The sequence below is a fragment of the Lynx canadensis genome, chromosome F1 (assembly GCF_007474595.2).
Source record: "Lynx canadensis isolate LIC74 chromosome F1, mLynCan4.pri.v2, whole genome shotgun sequence".
In the NCBI taxonomy this organism is placed as follows: domain Eukaryota; kingdom Metazoa; phylum Chordata; class Mammalia; order Carnivora; family Felidae; genus Lynx; species Lynx canadensis.
The window spans coordinates 18521148-18544252 of record NC_044319.2 but is presented as its reverse complement, the minus strand read 5'-3'; the positions used below and the strand labels follow the sequence as shown (position 1 = coordinate 18544252).

Below are 23105 nucleotides of genomic sequence, written 5' to 3'. Positions count from 1 at the left end.
GTGAAGGAGAAGGGTGAGTGAGAGACACAGAGAGAAATAGAAATAAAAAGAATATTAGGCTAAACCTACAAATCCATAATTGATCCCAGGATGTACTCTGGGAGTTGCTCAAAACAATCAAACAAACAACAAGTCTACCAGATTGCTTTACCTGTGGATGTATTGAATTGACTTTATTTCATTAGGGATTCCAATGAGTCCACGTTTTCTCACACCTGAGAAGCAGCACAGCAGAGTAGAAGAGACAGACTTGAGCTCTGAGGTCAAATAGATCTAGTTCCAAAATCTGATTCTGCCATTTTCCACCTCTGTGACCTGAAACAAGGTACTACTTAATCTTTCTGAGTCTTAAGTTTGCTCATCTGTAAAGTGAGGTGAGAAAAAGTCTGTGTTGTTGCTATTGAAGATAATATATATTGATTGTCCTGCACACGGAATTGCTTAACTCCCGATGGCTGTTATTGTTATTCTCGCTTTGCTTATAAGAACAACAGAAACAGGGGCGCCTGGGTGGCGCAGTCGGCTAAGCGTCCGACTTCAGCCAGGTCACGATCTCGCGCTCCGTGAGTTCGAGCCCCGCGTCGGGCTCTGGGCTGATGGCTCAGAGCCTGGAGCCTGTTTCCGATTCTGTGTCTCCCTCTCTCTCTGCCCCTCCCCCGTTCATGCTCTGTCTCTCTCTGTCCCAAAAATAAAATAAACGTTGAAAAAAAAAAAATTAAAAAAAAAAGAACAGAAACAGTGCAACTGGGACAAGGCAGCTAACCATCTTCTCTCCAGATCTCCCGAGAGACTGTAAATATCAGGTGGTCCGACTTGGCACAGCAGTGGGCATCCAGACATCAGGGCCAGGCAAGTTGTGGATATGCCAGGCTTTGGAATTCTGGAACAAAGCCTGCTTGGGTTTCCTTTGGTGAAGTCTTCGTCAGAAATCACGCTTAATGGAAACAAGCAGGTGGAAAAAAAAGCGGGCGGTTGGGAAGGTGGGAGTCCTGGCTGGTGAGCTCGCCGATGCAAGGGTTGAAACCACACGTGGGAACGACAGGAGGGCTGGCTTTGTCTCTACTTTGATGGCTTTTCTTAAGCTTCACAGAAGGGAAAAAAGAAAAAGGACTCCTAGCAACCAGGGCAGCCCATTTAATTCCAATCGAACTTCCACATCCATGCGGGGCAGCCTCACAGTGGTGAAGCCAGCTCCCTTCTGGTGGCACATCTGCCCTAACAGCTGGATGGCCAAGGAGGTGGATGGGTGGGGTGCTAACAAAACATGGGGTGCCATCCTCAGCTGCCTCATTTGCTTGTTCACCATCATCTGGAACATCTGGGTCTGCACCGCGTGGGGCAGCCCTTGGAAGTGGCTTTGAATGCCCTCACCTTCCAGCACTCCAGCTGGCTTCATGGGGAGGAAGGGGGTGGGCCAGCCTGGTAGCCCGGTGGGCCCACCGAGGGGCCATTTGTTTGGGAAATTGCAGAATTAGTGTCAGCAAACAGTGCGCATCCTGCTGTGATCTTGCGGGGAGGGGAGGCGGGTTTTCCCAGGCCCACCTGCGGCAGCCCCGGGCTCCTAGGCCAGAGTGCTTGGCAGTCGAGCAAAAGAAGCAGCCAGGCAACAGGGCAGGAGGAGGGTGGGAGGGTTGACGCTGTTCTACCAGGTTTTGAACGTTTTCCGGTTTGGTCTTGGAGGAGCGCGTTCGTTAGTTGATAGTGTGTGTAGCACAGTCATCTCTAGACAGACCCCCAGCTCGGCCCCACGCTAGCGGCTTGGCCCTGAGCAAGTTACTAACCCCTCTTCCGGCCGTCGCGCAAATGTGCCGAATCTATTGAACAGACAGAAGAAGCAGGAAGGCGAAACACATTCATTGACTCTTTTTGGCGGGCTCCAGTGCCGTTAATTGGCAATGTTAATGGTTTCCGCATGGATTAAATGAGGACCCTCCTAGAGGGTGCTGTGAGACGAAATACCCAGAGCACCACCGTAATGCCCGGCTCCTAGTAAGTGCTCAGTAAACAGTGACTATGGTGCGAGAGACAGATCGCTGTGGAAGCTAATGATGGGGCGGCCGAGTCGCGGACCCCCATACTCAGCCTGCCAGGTTTTAGGTGTGGTCCTGCCTGATCGGCAGTGGGACTTTAGGAAAGTTAAGTTTTCTGTGCTGCGGCTTCTTCGCCTGTCCCATGGGACCGATCATGCTCCGTACTTCAAGGGGATGTGTCGAGAGCTGAATGAGTAAGACCGATGAGTTAGACCCGGCCTGGTGTGTGAGAGGGCTCCCCCTGCTCACCAAGCCCCTTTGTCTTGCCCAGATTCTGGCTGACATCTCCACCTGGATTATCTTTGCTGGCACTCCTGGGGAATTTACTGAGGACGTAGCCGTGCGGAGAAGCTAATCGTTGCACAATAAGAGCATCCAGGACACTGGGACAAAGCCCAGACCCAAGCGCAGCACCTGTGGGTGTCATGTAGCAGATGCCCTTGTGTCGCGTCCCCCGCAGGCGTCCTTGAGGCGGGAGGGTTGTGGGTCCGGCCACTCCCTCCAGGAGAGCAGTCAAATCTCCCTCCAGGGTCACGGAGAAAGTCCACTTCCTCCTTCCAGCTGGAAGTCCTGGCTCTGCCCATTCTCTCCAACACCGTCGGCTATCTGGTTGGCAACATGTTTGCATGTTAAAAAAAAAAAGTCCTATTAATACTAAGTGCAGACAGTAGCACTCCCTCCCCTTAGTCCAACTAGTCCAAAGAAGTCTCTGCTGTTGCTGTTCAGTTCTGCCCCACTGCTGCCACCCAGTTGGGAGGCCAGCACACCTCACTCTTGTCTTGCTGTGACGTCCCCTTCTAGCCCGTGTAGAGGAACTGGCTTTAATGCAAATGTGTGTGATCTGTGCCCAGAGAAAAGAAGCAAGATGTCAAAAAGGTCGCTTGCTTTTAATGGGAGTCCAGCACGGTGGGAAATTCGTGCATTACTTGCCAATGTTAATGGTTTCAAGGCCGAGTGCTAAGAATAGGCATGAGTGGTTACACTCTGGTTCCCTGAGAACTCAGTCCCCTGATTCACCTCCCTGCGTGGGTGTTTTTTTGACTGTTCCAGTGCCCGTCCGGACTGAGCCCCATGAAGGACAGCTCTGGCTGCTACGACCGCCACATTGGGGTGGACTGCTCAGATGGCTTCAATGGCGGCTGTGAGCAGCTGTGTCTCCAGCAGATGGCGCCCTTCCCGGATGACCCCACCTTGTACAACATCCTCATGTTCTGTGGGTGAGTCGAGCCGCCCGTGAGGCTGGGATGCGGGATGGTCAGTGTTAAAGCCAGGAAAGTAAATCTAAATGAACCGGTCACCCTAGGCCAGCCCTTAGGCTCTGAAGAAAGAGCCTGCAGGACCGGAAGAGCAACACTTTAAAAGTCAAGAGTTGAGAGGACCCTCAGGGAAAGTCTAGTCCCATCCCCGTGGGAGAGGAAGCTGACCGCAGTCATTGCCAGCATACCCCAGAATTTTCCAAACTGTTCTGCGCAACTGTGTTAACTGTGTTTTGTGACACGAGGGTTTCATGGCCCAAAAGCTTGGGAAAGATTGTGTAAAATGAATTAATTCTCAGAGAAGGGGAGGGGGAAGTCTTTGGAGGAGTGGAAACATGATTAAACTCTGCCCCCAAAGCCCCAGCATTTTATGCAGCCACCCTCCCCCTGACCTGGTCATTCCTCGGTGCAGTCAAAGAGCCCTCATTTCATTTGTTCCCAGGATAAATGTGTGAGGGAACAGGGCAGGCAGCGCCACCCCATTTTACAGAGGAGAAAACCAATGTACCGTGAGGTTAAGATGCTCCTCAAGACTGGGAGTTGGTAAGCGGGAAGATCAGGATTAGAATCCAGGCTCTCTCTCTCTCTCTCTTTAATTCTGCGGTTCCCTCAAAATTTACATTTATACCACTGACTAGAATTATATTTAAAGACCATTGCTTGTTATATTTATAAAGTAAATAACGATTTGGCCCATTCTTGTACACTCATGGTTTGCTTGCCTGTCCTTTCCTCCGCTTTCCTTCCTCCTTCCCTTCTTCTCTCTCCCCGATCCTTCCCTTCCCTCCCTCCTCTCCCCCTCCCCACCCCTGTCTCCCCCGCTGTCAGGGAGGGTGCATGCTTTATGCCACACACCATGCCAGCCCCCGGGCAGCACAGATGAATGACATATGGTTCTTGCCCTCAAGGATCTCATAATCTAAGAGTCTTGCAATGAAAATCAATGTTTATAATAATAAAGCTATGCTAGCTTGTCGCTAAAAGCCAGTGCCTGCTGAATAATCATGACAGGATTATTGGGTGGAGTGCTAATGTTATTTTATTGTATTTCATTGTATTTTGTTTCTTTTCAATTGATAGTTTTTACCTTCAGTTTCTTGTAAAATTCCCTTCTGTAAGTGGCAACTTGTTCTAAATTGCAACGTCTCTATAATGTCGTGGGGTACAGCTGGCCCGCTTCAATTAATAGAGATACTTTCATAAATTATTTGGTAAACATACATATGGGCATCTGGTCTGTGCAGAGAACCTAGTTAAGTGTTAGATACAGGAGAGACCGCAGGATAGGTGACTGGCCTCTGCCCTCAAAGGAGTTTACGGTGGGACACATGTATGAACACCAAGAAGGAGGGGCGAGTGGGGCAGTGCGGAAGGGGGAGCTGTCAGGACACTTAGGAGGGACTGAGAGGGGATCGGCCGGCTTCACGGTTCTTTCCAGACACAGTGAGTTATGGTTCCAGGAAGGAGCCACTTCACTGTCTTGTCCCAGACCTAGGCTGGAGCTATAGAATCCCTTGTGGGGACATCTGTGTACTGGACTAATGCAGTAGGTTCCTACCTGGACTCTCTTTCTGATTTCAGTCAGAATTTGGTACGTGTGTGAATTTAGCACTCTCCAAGCCCCTGTATATGGCCTGCCAAAAGAGTTCCAAGACTTCATACTTTTGTGTAAAGACTAAATCACAGGCACTTAAAGTTAAAGAGCTATAGTTCATACCGGTTAACACAAATCTGTAAATGGCAAATGCGGAATATGAACCGTTAAAGTTGCGGTAACACGGACCTCATTCGTCCCTCTGCTGATGATAGCGATAGCAGGATTTGATGAGTATTTGCTGTTTGCCGGGGACACTGTAAGTTCTTTAAGTTCATTGTCTCACTTGATCTTCTCAATAGCTCTGCAAAGCAGCCTTTCCCCCGCCTTTTACAGTTGTAGAAACTGAAGCTCAGAGAGTTTAATCGACTCACCCAAGGTCACCCAGTAAAGGGCACCGTCATCACTTCTCACCACTTAACACTGTGATTATTTGTTCCTCCATATAGAAGAGAGGTCTTTATCTTGTTACGAAAATTACCATAGATAGTGATAAATGATGTGTTTTCATGTCACGAACATCTATAAATTCTAAATCCGGTATATTTTAAGGAGAAACCCACATTAAATTAATCTGCTTTTTAAATGATGGGTTTATCAAAGTAGTCCTTGAACAAATTACATTTTTCTCAGTATAACTACAAATAAGGTCCCATTAATGACTGCTGGGTCACTGAGCCATATTTACCAACATCAGTACTGCTCTTCCGTTAGAGTAACTGTACATGCTTAATGGGGAGGGACGCCAAGGAGGTGTTCACACATCGTGCCCTAGCGTCTATTTAGTTCAGGAAGGCTACTCGGAATGGAGGGGGAGTTTAACATGGGACGATCTTGTGTTTGGATACATTCACCCAGAACACAGTCGGAAGATGATCGATCTTTCTAATTTCCTAGTTGACTTGTCACAGGACCAGATGAGAAGGTTATTAATTTCTTAAGCCCAGTGTCATTCCTTTTGCTGCCTAATTACCCTCCAAACAAATGCAGGGTCTGGCCACACTGATGGTTCTGGAGAAAGGTTATAGAATATCTCAGATTTCAATGTGGTAACCCGCTTACAAGCTTATGGCCTGTGACTCTTCCCCTGATCTATTTGGGAGAGGATATACTTAGAGAAGGAAGCATTCCAAAGCTCTGAAAGCACTTGTCTGCAGAGGAAAGGTGAGAGTTTCTGTATGATCACATAATGGAAGGAGACTCGGTTTGTAGGCTTAAGAAACTGAGTTCTAAAGGGACCAAAATGAACCTGGGATACTCATAATCTTTACCACCCAGCACTCTCCCAGAGGTGTTTCTTCCCAATCTGTTGGGTTGAGTTGACTGCATATCTCATTGATGGAACAGCTTTTTATCTTGAGTTTTCCACCATGGTAGGTGCATCGAGGATTACAAGCTTGGTGTGGATGGACGCTCTTGCCAGCTCATCGCGGAGACCTGCCCAGAGGGCGGTGACTGTGGGGAAAGCAGGGAGCTTCCCATGAACCAGACCCTCTTTGGGGAAATGTTCTTTGGTTACAACAACCATTCCAAGGAAGTCGCTGCTGGGCAAGTGCTGAAAGGAACATTCAGGTGATTCTCATGTCTATAGAACTGATTATTCGGTGCCATTGGTGGGTCTTCTTCCTTGAAGAGCTTTAAAGTCAGCATAAAGCTTTGTATCTTAGAGCAAGGGGAACGGCATCCTAAAAGGACAGGTTGTGTTCTCTCCCGTGGTCTTCTCCTCTTTCCAGAATCTGGGAACCGTGCTTCCTCAGGGTGAAAAAAAGTGTTAAATAAATTTCTGTCTTGCCCAGGCAGGGACTGCAGATTTCCCATGGGAGCCACCAGAGAATCCTCATGTTCTGATTTGCTCTGAGTGGAAGAATCAGTGTGTGAGTCAGTCTAGAATAGTAGTCCTCAAGTATGGCCCAAGGATCCTGAGGGTCCCTGAGATCCTTTCAGGAGCTATACAAGGTCCTGCCTCTCCCAACTACAGAGAGAATGGATTTTCCTCATTCACTTCAACCCTAACAGTACATTACAGTAAGTTGCATGGGGAGGAGAGAAGCCAGCTGCAAAAGAAATTTGCAAAAAATATAAAGTAATGCCACTCCCCTCATCATTTTTCACAATATGTTCATTTTTAGATGGATTAATACATATTACAAAAATTTCTCTTTCAATTTCTAATATGGTAAATATTGACAGATAAAATCCAAACAAACAAAATCTATGTGGGGCCTTCATTTACTTTTAAAACTACAAAGGGGTCCTGAGAGCAAAATATTTGAAGACATTGATTTAGAATACTTCTTGGAGATTCTCCATTTGACCCCTGTTCCTAGTCTGTCTTAGGCTGTTAGAATACATCTTCCTCAGAGCCCATGCTTCCCAGGAGACAATGATGATGATGAAGGGGAGGAGGAGGAGGAGAATGTTATAATATGGACCAGTAATCGGTAACATCCTAGGCCTGGACCCTTATGAGCAAACCAAGAGTAAATACCCAAGCCAGTTCTTGGAATCAGTTGCTTTTTCTGTTACAGACAGTAGACTTTTCCCCTTATAGGCTGGGACTTCATTTGCCAATGGCAAGCAGTGAGATGTCATAACTAATCTTGTGGTGGCTGGAATCTTCTCTGTAGTCTAGAAATAAGACTGTGTATGCCCAGATCTTGGGGAGTGTGGATCAGGAGGTAGGGCCTGGGATGGGAGGAAGGGAAGAATGTTCTCTATCTTCTGAATAACCTTTTCAGCTGATTTATGTCTCGTCTGTTCTGGCCCTCACCCTACCTCTCACACCCTGTCCTACTCCAGGCATGTCCAGCAAGTGAGGTTCAGGAGGAGGGAAGCCTTTTGGTCTAGGAAGAATTTTTTTATTGTAGGTTGAGATCTAGATTGCCCACCAAGAAGTGGGATTCACCTTAACACTCAGAAATGACCATCTATTCTATTTCCAGGCAAAACAACTTTGCTCGGGGTTTAGACCAGCAACTGCCAGATGGTCTTGTGGTGGCCACTGTTCCCCTGGAGAATCAGTGCCTGGAGGAAATCTCGGAGCCCACCCCTGACCCCGACTTCCTGACTGGTGAGTACGTCCTGCCCCACTCAACTGGCAAAAAGCAGGCAGCTCCTGATGGTTTCATAAAATCAAGACTCTTGACCTCACTTATTTTGGTTTTGAAACCAGCCAGGGCACCTGGGTGGCCCAGTTGGTTGAGTGTCTGACTTCAGCTCAGGTCATGATCTCGTGTTCTGTGAGCTCGAGCCCCGCATCGGGCTCTGTGCTGATGGCTCAAAGCCTGGAGCCTGCTTCGGATTCTGTGTCTCCCTCTCTCTGCCCCTCCCCTGCTTGCACTCTGCCTCTCTCTGTCTCTCAAAAATGAAAAAAATGTTTAAAAAAAATTAAAAAAAAGAGAAACTAGTGAGTAATTTCCATAATAAACAATAAGAACTTAATCCTGAAACACTGGTAGGATTATTTGTCAGTAAAATTGCCAATGTTTTTATATAATCATCTGCAAAATGGTAGTGTTAGTACTTTTCCCTGCGAGTTTCATTGGGTTGCTTTGAAAACAAATGGCATAGCAGGTATGTAATGGTTTAGAGGTCTCGGTGGATTCGAGAAAGTGAAGTCAGAGAGAAGGTGGATGGCTACCATAGCCTAGGATATCTGTCACTGGGGCCGCTGGGTTCCCTGGCAGGTACTTATGGACCAGCACGAGGGAGGAGAAAATGGTAGAGTTTTGTTGTCGAATGACCCTGGCTTTGAGTCACAGCTCTTTCTTTCTAGCTGTGTGATTTGAGGCAGTGCAGTCTCTGGGGGGCTCACGGGCCTCATCCTAAAAGTTGGGGATGATGGCCCTCAATGCTGTTTTGAGCCCGCTGGCATTCTTCCCCTGGGCTCATTATGGAACTAAAATATGGGTTGATTGGAAAAGGCAGGAACCTCAGGGAATGCTCCTCCATTTTGGGCCTCTGGAGACCTACCCTGTTAACACATCCTGGACTGAAGAAGACACTTCAAAAGTCCAGTGGACCCCTAAGGGACGGCCGACCAGGAACTCAGCATCACTTGCTATAAAGCTGGATGTGAGCTCAGTTACACTGCTGCTGTGCTCAAGTCTCCATTATTCTTCTCGCTTCCTCGTTCTGTGTCTCCCCCATCCAATACCTTTCTCTCCTTTTTCTTCCCTCTTCTGAAGAATGGATTGTGCTGAGGGCAAACCTTTTCAAGATATCAAGTTCATGACCTTATGGTCCAAACTTTATTTTAGACCTGAACCAGATTAGAAGTAGGTCTGTCTGAGGGAGCATTGCGTAGCAATTAATAACGTAGGCTCTGGAGCCTGGCAGCTGGGCTCAACCCTTCCCTGGCTGTGTGATCTCGGACAAGTTACCTACCTTCTCTGTGCCTCGATATTTTTACCTGTGAAAATGAATAGAAAAATGTCTTCCCTATGGAATGGATACAAGGAGTAAATAAATTCATATTTGTAAAGTGGGTAGAATATTCCTGGTGCTCTGTGTCTAGTGGTAGGCAGTCCGGTTTTCTCATTTCCGTGTCACTTGCTGAGCAATACTTCCCATGTGTGTGTGTAAAATGCCCGGAAAGAGAGGGGTACAATGACACACAGAAACAGGACAGGTTCCACACCAAAGAAACCTGTCTCCTGTTTAAAGGTCCACCGAGACTTCATGCGTAGTAGTTTATTGTGGAGGTGAGGAGACTTTGCTTCAGTCACTAGGCTGGAAGGACAGAGAGGAGTCCTGGATACCACCTGAGGCATTTTTGGAGGAGTGAGGAGAGATCTGAGAAACATCAGAAGAGCACGTTCGACTCTACGTCTGTGGGAATGAGGAACAAATCCAAGCCCAGTCCTCATCCACAACAGAAACTTCTTTCCCTTCTGTACCCTTGGGCCTCTCCTAGTCTGGCATAGTGGACATAAAAGGAGTAGAAGGATGTCCATATAGATCATTTACACTTGTCATGGCCTTGAGAGAGTGAAGTCTAACATTTGTTGCACAAAGGTTCAATCTTGCTTTTTTAAAGCCCAGAATGACTAGAAGAATTCAAGAGACGTTTGACCAAATGTCTCCTATATTAACTTTCTAGTTCTGGTAACATTTTAATCGTATCTTTCCTGAGAGTCACATAGAGAATATCATATCATGTTGCCCTAGGTGCTATTATAGGTTATAATGCCCATAAACCTACAAGCTTAGAAGATTTTAGAGCTAAAGTGATCTTCAGAAGCTTCAATATCAGCATTTACAAGCATGGTGGTGTTTTTTCATGAAAAACCAGTGCTCTACTATAAATAGGTTCTTCCTTGAAATATTGTTTAGAAAGACTATAGTATCTACCTCTCAGCAATTTGCAACTCCTTAGCATAGAGAGAGCAGGTCCCAAGAAGCCCTGTAGCAATGAAATCCCTTCTGCCTCACTTAACCCAGCAATTCCCAAACCTGTTTAACTAGAGAACGTTTTACACCTAATAGCCATTTCCATCTTTCAGAATATTGGTTGGAAGAACATACTGGAAAATAATTGATTTTTGTGCTTTATCTTGCTGAACGCTTCCCTCTTCGTCACGGAACACATGGGTGGCTCAGTTCAGCATCCGGCTTCGGCTCAGGTCATGATCTCACAGCTCATGAGTTTGAGCTCCGCATCGGGCTCTGTGCTGATAGCTCAGAGCCTGGAACCTGCTTCAGGTTCTGTGTCTCCTTCTCTCTCTCTGCCCCTCCCCTGCTCATGCTCTCTCCCTCTCTCTCTTTCAAAAATAAATAAAGCAAACATTTAAAAAAGTAAAAAAATATAAGAGTTGAGAACCCTGAGCTTTGCCAGCCTTTTTTGTGTTGTAAGTTGTGTGGAAATAAATGAAGAGCAGCCAAATTAAAACAGGTGAAGGCTGTTTATTCAGAGCTTTTGCTATAGCAAGAGACTTAGCCGCTGTCACTTGCATTTTGGCCCAAGACTGAAGGGCTGACAGAGGAGTAGGAAAGCTGCAGAGGGAAAGAAGGGAGGGCCCAGGTTGGACGCTTTTGGTATGAGGGTGGGCCAACTACCTGGAGTGAGGCATTCCAGGTAGATGTTTAGGGGCACATAGGTCGGACCTAAGTTGGGAGCAACAGCAAAGATAGGAACGCTGTCAGGTATCAGTCAAGTCCTGGTCATGTTGGGCCACTTTTTACAGGGCTTATCGTTTGGCTTCCTGGACTGGTTGACAGATATAGTGGTCTGACTTCTAGAAGTCTGATTTATAGACAGTAGACTAGCTTCTTGGGGTGCTTACTGTAGATAATAGTTTGGTTTCCTGAGCTTTTTGCTGCAGATTAGGGGTCGGAGTTCTATTTTTATATATGGTCTGGCCAATGCCTGTCTGTATTTTGAGTCTCTCAGTTGAGAAAAAGAAGAAACCAGAGGCAGACCAAGGAGGGAGAGGAGGCTGCTGGTTACATTTATGGGCCAGTGGGTGCCATAATTATTAAACCTGCGTAAAGATTTAGAGCTCTGATCTTTTTGGAACTTCTTCGGGTTCATCTGAAGGAAACAGACTTTTAAAACTTCTGGGCAGAATACATTTCCCTGACATTTCAAATAAAATAACAGGAGAAACCAATCTTCCTTCCTTCCTTCCTTCCTCCCTCCCTCCTTCCCTCCCTCCCTCCCTCCCTTCCCCCCCTCCCTCCTTCCCCCCTCCCCCCTCCTTCCTCCCTCCTCCCTCCCTTCCTCCCTTCCTTCCTTCCTTCCTTCCTTCCTTCCTTCCTTCCTTCCTTCTTCCTTCCTTCCTTCTTTCCTTCATTTTTTCTTTCTTTCTTGATTGTGCATAAATCAATTCAGTCATTCCTTTTTTCAAGCATAGATAGGGGAAAGTATGTTCTTTCTAAAGAAAACATAGTCAGATATTTTTTTTGAAAAAAAAAGAGTCATTGAGAGATGTGTCCCAAATAACAAAAATAAAAATAAAATAAAAAAATAAAACAAAAAAATAACATAACATAACATAACATAACATAACATAACATAACAAACTAGAACTGACTGCATGTCAAGGGCACCACTGAGAAAGAATCCTAGACCCGGCTAGAAAGCATATACTTTAAAATACCCCTTTCTCCTACTAATGGACATATTATCCACATGCAGGCACAAAATAACACCTCCCAAGCACTGACAGTTCCGTAACTGTCTCCTGATCATGGTGGAGCCGAAATGCATTCAGTAGGATTGTGTTCAGCAGCTAAGTGACAGCTAAGTGACAGTGAACTTGGCTCATCCTGAGTGAATATGGGACACTGTTACCCCTTCCTAACCCCTGACATCCCTGCTGTAATTTCTTTCCTCTGTTGTTCTGAACTAAAGCCTAGGAATTTATAATTAAAAGCATCTGTAAAGAAATGTCAAGCTTATACAATTAGGGGGTGATGAGGCAGAGAAGACAACCATATAGAAGCCGCGTGTGTGTATAATGCTTATCTTATCCAACATACCTTTATACCCCATAACTTTACTGGGTTCAGGCAGCTCACCTGTAAAGCAGGCGAGATGAATACCATTATCGCCACTTTTCAGATAGGAGAGTGGAAACCTAGGATTTGCCCAGCCCAAAGTCACACAGCTGGTTGGAATCTCAGGATTGAAAAGGAAGCAATAGATCGCCTCTGCTAAGCCTCTGCCTTTACAGATGAAACCTCCAGCAACCAAAGATCCCCCAGCTAGGTCGCCAGAGAGGAACTCAGCCAGGGGCCCCTCTAGCAACATGGCCAGTGTTAGAGCTGCATGTCCTGCCTGTCCTTTTCCCATCAGGAAGCAGCTCCATTAAAGGGAATGTTTTCCAATATACTGAAAAGGCTTCATTGATTGGACTGCTCACTTTTTATTAATAGTCTTTTTTGAAATAACCGCAAGCTAGTGAGCTGACGTAACTAGAGAACGCACGTTATGTACAATAGTTCTACAAAGATGTGCACGTTTTGTGCTCTACCGAAATGTGCCTTTGAGGTATGTGACTGGGATGTTAAATCCTGTAAAGTCTAGAATTTCATTTATATGCCTTTAAAATTAACATAGGGGGTGGTGCTCGAGTGACTCTGTCGGTTAAGCGTCCAGCTCTTGGTTCAGTTCAGGTCATGATCTCACGGCCTCGTGGGTTCGAGCCCCTGCTGACAGCAATGGAGCCTGCTTGAGATTCTCTCTCTCCCTCGTTCTGCCCCTCCCCTGTCATGCTGTCTCTAACTCTATCAAAATAAATAAATAACTTTAAAAACTAAAACTAAAAATAAAATTAACAAAAGGTTAAAAGCCAAAGTATGACTGTTGTCACCAAGCTTAATGCCCTGAAAGAAGACCATTTGAAAGAAAAAAAGTACAGAAAACCTTCTTTTAGCTTCAAGTAACTTATCTTTGATGGCCTCTGACATGAAATTTAAGCAATTGATTCATTAAGTGCCCCTTCTTGACCTTTTTTTCTTTTTGTCTCACCAATAATTATTCTTGTATGATTCACACAGAAATGGAAATTTGGTAGTCACTCAGCTAATTTGACCAGAGTTGACAAGCAGCTAATTAATCCCACCCCCTCTTCATCCAGTTTATGTATTAAATTAGTTGATTTCGCCTCACGGAAGCAGGGTCAAAATGGTAGGGTAACTCACTGCGTATGTGTTATCGCCATTACATTTATACACATTATATTAAACACACTATCTATCTAAATTTTCTATACATATTGCCATTATATTTATGTACGTATATGTATATGCATATGTGGTACGCATATACATATATGTACATAAATGTATATGTACATTATGTACATATATGTATATGCACATATCACATACGCATATACATATATATTTATTCCTATAACTTACACACACAGCAAATATTAGGCATAGAAATGAAGCTAAAATTGGTTTTCTAAACTTAGCATGGTGTTTTTTTTTAAATTTCTTACAGCATAATTATTTTGTTTCTGTAGAGTTTTATATGTATCATAATGACTGGAATTCAAATAGGGTGCCCCTCCTTCTCCAAGGTGCTCAAGCAAGAATAGCCTGTTTTATCTTCTCTAAGCACCTACAAGGATGTGCTTATTGAGAATGACTTTGGACAAGTGCCTTGGCTTCTCAGAGCCTCAGTTCTCCCATTGGTAAAAAGGGAGACCACAAATAAGTGTCTGTCATACTGTCTGGCACATAGATGGCACTCAATACAGGGCCACCCTGCCCTTAATGACTTAGTCACGCTGACCCTGTCCCTCCTGGTGAAGAAGAAATAAGCATTATCAGCTTCAGAGTAATTAAAACTTAAATACTGAACACAAATCAGTTAAATGGGACAGAAAAATCAATGTTATCAGGTACGTGAGCTGAGTCAATTACTGCAGCTATTAAAGAGAGTGAAAATCTGGTGTGTTACAGTAAGCCTAGCGTTTCATATAAATTTACTCAGGGATATTGTAGTAGAACGGTTAAGAACAGGAGCACCTGGGTGGCTCAGTCGGTTGGGCATCCGACGTCGGCCTCAGGTCATGATCTCACAGTTCATGAGTTCGAGCCCGCGTCGGGCTCTGTGCTGACAGCTTAGAGCCTGGAGCCTGCTTCTGGATCCTGTGTCTCCCCTTCTCTCTGTGACCCTCCTCCACTCATACTCTGCGTTTCTCATTCTCTCTCAAAAATAACATTAAAAAAAAAAAAAGAACGGTTAAGAGCACCACCCTGCCTCAGAGACATCTGGATCTGCCCCCTGGCTCTAGCTGGTGGCCTAGGGCCCTTATGCAGACACCCTCTCTGAGCTTCAGTTTCTGCATTTATAAAACGCAGATACTAACACCTGTCTGGTGACAGTCAAGTGACTTTATACATGCAGAGTGCTTAGCAAAATGTCTGCCACAGAGTAAGGGTTCAGAAAATGATAGCTGTTGTCACTGTGATTCCAGAAATTCTCTCCATCAAAGAATGCTTTCTCATTCTCTCACAATGACACCTGCTAACCTAGTAGACTTGGGACCTGTGAATCAATTGCACACACTGAGCCCGCGTCTCCTCTACCCCTAGGGATGGTGAACTTCAGTGAGGTGTCTGGATACCCTGTGCTGCAGCACTGGAAGGTCCGGTCTGTGATGTACCACATCAAAACTCAACCAAGTGGCCGTCTCTCAGGGTGAGCACCGCAGCAAGCCGTCCGTCCCACTGGCTCCCGGGGCTTAGAATTCTTTCCAAGGGCACAAGCCTTTTATCCCATTGTTGAAGAAGCAGTCTAAAATGTAGCCACTTCAGCGAGATACATAACCTATTCACTCAGATTCACCCTTAAGGACAAGCCCCTGGAATCAGATCCTTGTCTAAGTATAGATTAAATTATTGCACATTTTATCATGGACCGAAGAAGAGATGGGAAGGGCAAGGCAGGAACCGCTGAAGATAAACACCTACTTTATCATCTTCCTGGGGTCACACAGTGTAGAGAGAGGATGTTCAAAAGCAGACTTTGTAGAAATTGACAGAATAAAACCGTCCCACATGCAAAGAGCATGACTTAGAGTTTTCAGACAATGAAGAAATAAGGGCAAAAGAGCAAGAAAGAGGAGATGTGGGAGAGGGGATAGAAAACAGCTTTTATGGTCACGAAATACTAGCAGGTGAGCAAAAGATAGACAGATGATAGATAACAGAGAGAGCTATCTAATAGTTAAGGAGTAGTGAATTCCAAAACTCAGGACAAATTGAGCCAAAACCACACAGTGAGGTGCTCGTACAAGTTTCTTGACACTTTAGCGGTCAAATGCCTTGAATCAAGTTTTTCCTAGCACTTAAGCTATTTGAATGTGTTGATTTGCAGATGGGGAAAACTGCTACAGACAAGGCCTTAATACAGGTGCGCACCTCCATTCCACGTCATCCCCTGGGACCAGGAGAACGTACTCGCATTCTTTCTCCGAAGCTACCTAAAGAACATGCCAGATGTGAAGTTTATGCCATAGGGTCTTGTTTCTCTGTGTTGGGTGGAAAGGTAACTGAGCCAGATGACATTGTTGGCACAGGAGGACAAGACAAGGAGAGACCTTTGGGTCAATAACAGAAAGGCAGAGTCTTAGCGCCAACAGGAGAGACGTAAAAGGTAGGGGACAGGTTAGAGAAGCATAAAGAGGAAATGAGCCATATCCTCACGGAAGTAAAGCTTTACGTCTAGGGAAAGAAACTGCATTAAGGATGTAGAACATGTCCATAGGACACAAGGGGGCCCAGAACTTTGTTTATTTTAACGTGAAAGAGTTCTTGGCAGGAAGGATTGGGATGGGAAATCTTCCTGAAGTAAACTCTGCTGGTACAGAAAATCCTTGAAAGAACTAAGCTGCTCTTCCTTCTTGGGAAATGTAGCAGTAGAGAATTTGGCCTGTTCACGTGCTGACTTTGCACCCAGCACAGGTGCTGTGCACATCAAGGGTTAACAGGGGGACATCTCTCTTGCCACATGCCTTTCAAAGCACAGGTGGCAGCACAGGTGATGGGAACTTCTGCACTAGGGTCTTGAGCCTGGGCCGGGCTCGGCTTGTCCTGTTAGGACACAGGTGTGTACAGAGGAAGTCAGACTAAAGCTGGCCAGGTTCAGAAGGCATTGGGTTTGGAAAATTTGTTGTGGGCTCTCTTTCTGACAGGTGTAATTCTCCTAAACAGGGAAACGAATCTGTGGAGATGTGGCTGGGGGAGGAGGGTGGGCGGGGGGGAACAGATCCTTTCCTCCATTTGCTATTTCCCTGTTGTACACTTTGATTTTCTGAAATAAATATGAATAGTGTATTAGGGACTTTCCTTACTCCTCTTCTTCCATTATCTTCCCGTTACCAATGTCTGTGTCTGAAGGCAATATTCTGTCTCCAAAAACTCTTTTGGTCATTACCCACAGTTAGAAGACATTTTTTACACTGCGACCTTGTGCATATGCACACCCCCACATACGCACAAAAGAAGTTTCATGAAACAGTACATCATCTTACGATGTGAAATGTTCTTCGCTGGTATTTGTGTTTTCTATTTTAGGACTATGCTATTCTTTTTTTTTTTTAATGCTATTATTTGAGCTCACTAAATTAATTTGATGTCATGACTTGTGATTTGAAAAAGAAAACCCAAGATTGACTGAAGCAGGGCGTTAGATTGGCAATGTAATGCCTGCATGAAGCTAACAGCATAAACCAACTGCCTTGAAAAGATACTCATTTAGGGACTAAAGTGTCTGACGTAGCTAACTGGAGAAGTTCACCTGATACCTCAGCCAGCTCTCCAGCATCACTTTGGGCCACAGAGGTACTTCCGCTTTTGAGGCTGAGTGGCCTGGGAATCCAGATGCTCCCCACCCTGTGAGACCTCACTCTTACTTTTGGGTGATGTTTCTCTGTAGCCCTCAGCAATGCGCTCCACTCCCTGGATGGAGCTACGTCTCGTGGGGATTTTGTGGCCCTTTTGGACCAGTTTGGCAACCACTACATCCAGGAAGCTATCTACGGCTTGAGGAGTCCTGTTCCATCTGGTACCCAAACAAGCAGGTGCAGCGGCGACTCTGGCTGGAATATGAAGACATCAGCAAAGGTGAGTGATGTGCTCACCAGCATCTTCTACACCCTTGCAGGTACGGCTGTCTAGGTGCAAATCATGGGACCAAAATAAGGAGTCTGTTGGCAGAGGACTAATTCAGATACTGTCTTGATGCTCTGCGCCCATCCTTAAAATTGCCAGGGTTGGGATGTTTGGGGAAACTTTAGATACAGGATGGGGTCAAAACTGTATGGTCACTTTGTGAGTTACCATGAAAAGAGTCCACTAAGGGTGTTTACCAGTCCCTGTGCATTCATGGCAAGGGCAAACAAAGTATTCGACTGTTCTCATGAAATGTGGGAGGAGCAAGAGAGTGTCGCAGTCTCCACCACTTTCTGCTTCTCACCCCATCCTGCCCTATCTGTAGGCCCATTTTTTCCCCACTGATTTGTGCTAAGAGGAATCTCCATGGCTCAAGTGTTTATAAAGCTCTGAACAACAGCCGTACAGATAAATCCTTGTCTACTCTTGGATAGCCGGTTAGTATCTGTCCAAGTAAGTATAAGAAATTGGAGTTATTCAAACCTTTTGAATTCACCTTCTGGTATGGGAGGAGTACTGGCTGGCAAATAATGTCTTCGGATCAACCAAGACTGATGTAGAATCGCACTCGTGGAAGTTCTTCCGAGCTTAGCCTCATGGCATTCTGATGAGGCCGAGTTATAGATGTGCGAGTTGCTAAGGGCAAGCCATGAAATTAGTGCAATTGGAAACTCAAGAAGTAAGTAGTCCTAAGATTTAATGATCAAGAGTCCCTCTGAAATGAGGGGACCCCTGTGTCAGCAGTGCTGGACTGGGAAAATGTGCCCCCATGGCTGAGATGCTCTTCACTCTCTGAGCTCCATAGAAATTTCTGTTTTGTCTCACTTGATGGGTAGCAGAAGCATGAGGGCCTCCCTTCTGGCTCATCCTTTTCTTCCAGAAGCAGTAAGAGGCTTGTGTCTGGGCTCCCAGTTGTTGCAGGCATTTCCCTCCAAGCCCTGATTCCTCTAAACCCAAGGACATAATCACAGGCTTCTAGTATCCTTTCAAACTTCAGTCTCCTAATACTGTTCTGTTCCAATTGCCCAGAAAGGAGTGTCATGTAAGCAAATGTAGATAAGACCAGTTCCAGCTGGCAAGCTTTCTTAACATTTCTATGCCAGAGCTAATGATGAACCAAAAGGCTAATTCCTCCCCTGCTTCTGTTTGCCAGTGGTTCAGGGATGGCCAGGTTCTGTGACTACAGGGAATGAGCCTGACCTTCCCCCCTGTATTCCTGGTTCTGTTCTTTGCTTCTATCCCGAGCACTGCAATGTCCTTGAAGTTAAACCCTGAGCCCAGGAGGGAGGTGTATCCATGACCTTGGCACTACGCCTTCCCATCTTGATCTCAAGCCATTCTCAAGTTCATTTGTCACAGTCCAACTGGTAACTCTAGTTCTCACAAGTATATGTATACAATACCTTGCCTGTTATTGATCTAGAAGATATTCAAACATTTTTGTATGTCTACTTTGATATCTCTCAGTTATCCATGGGTACCACCCCCCTCCCAAGTCTTACCTCTGCGTCATAGAGTTTATCTCTTTTATTGTTTGGTCTGCTTACTACTCTTAAATATTTTTCTCCTCCGTAGGGACTAATTTCCTTTTCTTCCAAAAGAAGGATGCTCCTGATGAAGACTTATAAATACGTAAAACGAAGGAAGATTTTCTTCCACTTTTCTGCACTCTGAGAGGGTTGCTCCAGGATGGGATTTATACGCTAGGGGTGACGAGTGTTCTGAGAGGCCTGGACCTACCATGACATAAAAGTGCCATCTTCTTGGACTCGAGTCCCTTGATTATATGTTCTTGTCCACTCTAACTTTCAAAACCTTCTAGTGGAAAGGGATTCTCTATTGCTCACTTTTGCGCCTGTGATCAAATGCCTAAAATTACTCACAGATTGAATAAGAAAGGAGATTTATTAGGAGTGAAACGAAATGGAAAATGCATAGGACTTAAGGGTTGGGTCTCTAAAATTCGTCAGGTGACTCTTGCTTCGTCAGTTAACGGCCCGGACCTCCCCTGTAATGCCCTCTGTGGTTCCTCCCAGCTCCGAGAGTGTATGGATCCTTACACGTCCCTCTTTATGTGAACAGCTTTCTCAGGTCAGACATTAGAATAAAGACTGCCCTCTTCTCTGTACAAATCACTGCACAGTTTCTCAAAGGTAGGTGTCATGCCTTATTCAACTTTAAATCCTCAGGGTCTGACACAGAGCCGGGCACATGGTAAGTCTCCAACAGTTGTTTACTGTGGTTGTTGTTAGTGGTGATGGAGGCAAGTTATGGTGACAGCGGGTGGTGATGGCGGGTGGCTGCGGCTGTGGGAATGGTAGGAAAAGCCCTTCTACGCGGCAGCTTTCCAAGTGGTTTTATTATAGACATGCAAAGTGCTCTAGTTCTGCCTGGCTGACGGAAACTCACAGATGGATATTTTTGGCCAGATCCTCAGAAGCCAGCCTTTCATTCATCACGCACCTATTTGTCACACTACCGCTACATGGTGTGGCCACACCAATATTGAGGAGTATCTGTCTTTCAATAAGTCTGACTGAAACCTGTGAAAAATAAACTCCCACTTATTGTTCAGGATTAGCGTATCCTAATTTTTTTTTTTTTACAGAGCAATAAGGACTACCAGATGTTGAGTGAGTAGTTTATATATCCCTTTCTCTTCTTCCTCAGCTTCTTTTTTGACTCTTCAGATTATTATTATTTGCTTTCAATCCCTGTCACCCTACAGAAATAGTGGAGAAGGAAATCAAGGGCTTCTCAGTCAGAGGTTTACTTTTCCATTCGGTGACCGTTTTATCTATGTCAACTGAAGAATTTGTCCCTCTTGACCAGGTCTGTCATCTTGAAAATTCTCTCTTCCGTTCAAGTCCCTGATTCTGTTCCCTCTAGATTCTCTTCATAAATCTTTGGCCTTTGTTTCTCAGCCTTTCTCCCCTTCCTCCTCTGAAGAAATTATTTACATCTTGCTTGTTTTCCAGAATTTCATCTTTAATGTTCATCTCTTCTTCCCCGTTGCTGGGTGATTCTCTTCTGTGTCTACCTTAGCCTACATCTCTGAGATTTTGAAACCTTGCCCTTGAGTGTTGAGCATTTCTACCTGGATATGCTCTAGGGACCTCAGCAGTCACCATCTCTTTTCTCTGTACCCACTAGTAGATTTGTGCACTGCAATGATGGGTCAAAATGCAAAGTGGGGAGTACGTCTAGATGCTCTCCTCCGTCCTCCACACTCACTCATTTACAAAGTTCTGTTCTTCTTACCACCCAAATACTTCTTCAACAGGTGTAGGTTCTCCTGTCCATGTCTCGAAGCCGTATGAGCTTATGGTATCAGCTCTCATAAGAAAAACTGAAATTGCGTCCTCACGTGTCTCCTTTCTTCAGTTTCCTTCCACTCTAGTCCACTCAACATCATACTGTTATCTTCTTAAAATGCCACTTAATCATGAGACTCTTCAGCTTGAAGCTGTTCACTCACCCCTGGCTGCCTTCTCAACGTGAGCATGACCTCACTCCTGGTATTAGTTCCCTTGGGCTGCGATAAAATCACAAACTAAGTGCCTTAAACAACATAAATTTATTCCCTGACTATTCTGGGGGCCAGAGGTTCAAACCACAGTGTCAATAGGCCAAACTAAAGGTATCAATAAGGTTGGCTCCTTCCAGAGGCTCCAGGGGAGAATTCCTTCCTTGCCCCTTCCAGCTTCTCAAGACCACTGTATTCCCTGGTTTCTGGCCGTCTCCATCTTTAAGATGTGTCACTCCAATCTCTGAGTCACCTGGCTGTCTGCCAGGACTCCTACCTGCTACTTCTTTTTTTTTTTTTTTTTTTTTAATTTTTTTTTCAAAAACGTTTATTTATTTTTGGGACAGAGAGAGACAGAGCATGAACGAGGGAGGGGCAGAGAGAGAGGGAGACACAGAATCGGAAACAGGCTCCAGGCTCTGAGCCATCAGCCCAGATGCCTGATGCGGGGCTCGAACTCACGGACGACGAGATCGTGACCCGGTTGAAGTCGGACGCTTAACCGACTGCGCCACCCAGGCGCCCCTACTTCTTTTTTTTTTAATTTTTTTATGTTTATTTTTTATTTTTGAGAAAGAGAGAGACAGAGCACAAGCAGGAGAGGGGCAGAGAGAGAGGGAGACATAGAATATGAAGTAGGCTCCAGGCTCTGAGCTGTCAGCCCAGAGCCCGATGCGGGGCTCGAACCCACAAACCGTGAGATCATTGGCGCTCAACCGACTGAGCCACCCAGGCGCCCCCTGCTTCTTCTTTCTTGTAAGGACCCTTTGGATTACATTGGGCCCATGCAGATAATCCAGGATAATCTCCCTATCTCAAGAGTCTTAATTTAAGCATATCAGCAAAGTCCTTCTTGCCATTCACAGGTGACAGTCACAAGTTCCGGGGATCAGGCCCTAGGCTTCTTTGGGAGCCCTTTCCAGCCTGCTACATCTCTGCCCTCTGCAGCTGCTGCATCACTGACCATTCCATGCCCCAAGTATCCTCCACTCTGATGATAACAAGGCTGCTCGCTCTCAATCCCAAACCCTTGCATTTGCTTCCAGACAGTGAAAGGCTTTAGAGGCTCCCTCCCTGCCCCAGTCCAAGGCCCTAGATAAGTTTCTGTCTCACTCAGAAATTTTCTCTTGGGTCCCTGTCTTGTCTCCTCTTGGGGCTCTCTGTTTTTCTCCTTTCCCAGGTGTCCGTTCAGTTGTCTAATTTCTGGAAGGATCTCCCTCTCTCCTTAGCCCCTTAGGATCAGCAAATGAGTCTTTCCGGCTCTGAATTCTGTTTCTTGCTTTTGTTTTTTAATTGCCCTCTCCAGCTCTATAAATTGCCATTTGCAATTAAGTGATACCCAGTCCCAGGCTCAGGCCCCAACTCTGGGTCCAGGGTCAGGGTTTGGAAGAGGGCTTGGAGCCTTTTCCACGCTTCTGAGCCTGTGGGCATGTGCTGCCTGTCTCACCTTGTCCTCTGTTCCACCTCCATTCCACCGTCCCCTCCTTCCTGCTCTCCACAGCTGACGGAAGCTCACGTGCCACCCCTCCCACCACCCCTTCCCAGATACTCTGGGTGGAGTTCTTGCTGCCTCTTAAAGCCCCTTGTATCCTATCCTATCCCCCGGCAGCACTCTTCGCATTTCTCTGTGTGCCATTTCCCTGTAGGACTGTCTCCCTCGCGATAATGGATGGCACAGCACTTACCCTGTTTCTCTCTCTCTCTCTTTTTGGTTTAAAAAGATTATTTATTTAAAAAATCCAAAACGTTAATAAAACAGAATAAAGTGAAAAATAAATCTTCCTCCCACTCTTAGTTCCCAGTGTTCCAGTTCCACACCCCAGAGGCAGCCAGGCAACTGTTGCTAGTTTACTGTCTATCCATCCAGAGAGGTTTCCATCCGTAGCCATTTGCAAGTGAACAAAGCAAATCGCAGAAGAGTAGATATATAGGGTCTCATCCATTTTAAAAATTATACATATAAATATATGCCAATACACACTATATAAATATATATGTATAATCTTCTAATCTGTCACTAAATATGTATATGGTATACAGTATGTCTATGTATTATATATATACCT

The 23105-nt window shown here is 45.5% G+C and overlaps 1 protein-coding gene across 1 annotated transcript in view; it reads left to right on the top strand.

Moving 5' to 3' along the window:
* The window catches only part of ASTN1 (astrotactin 1), a 303213-nt gene that overhangs the window by 217894 nt on the left and 62214 nt on the right, over window positions 1-23105 (top strand). The window contains 7 exon segments of the mRNA XM_030302950.1: window positions 3081-3247; window positions 6258-6452; window positions 7823-7950; window positions 14934-15010; window positions 15012-15039; window positions 17278-17382; window positions 17385-17465. Of these exon segments, the coding sequence (XP_030158810.1) occupies window positions 3081-3247; window positions 6258-6452; window positions 7823-7950; window positions 14934-15010; window positions 15012-15039; window positions 17278-17382; window positions 17385-17465 (781 nt within the window).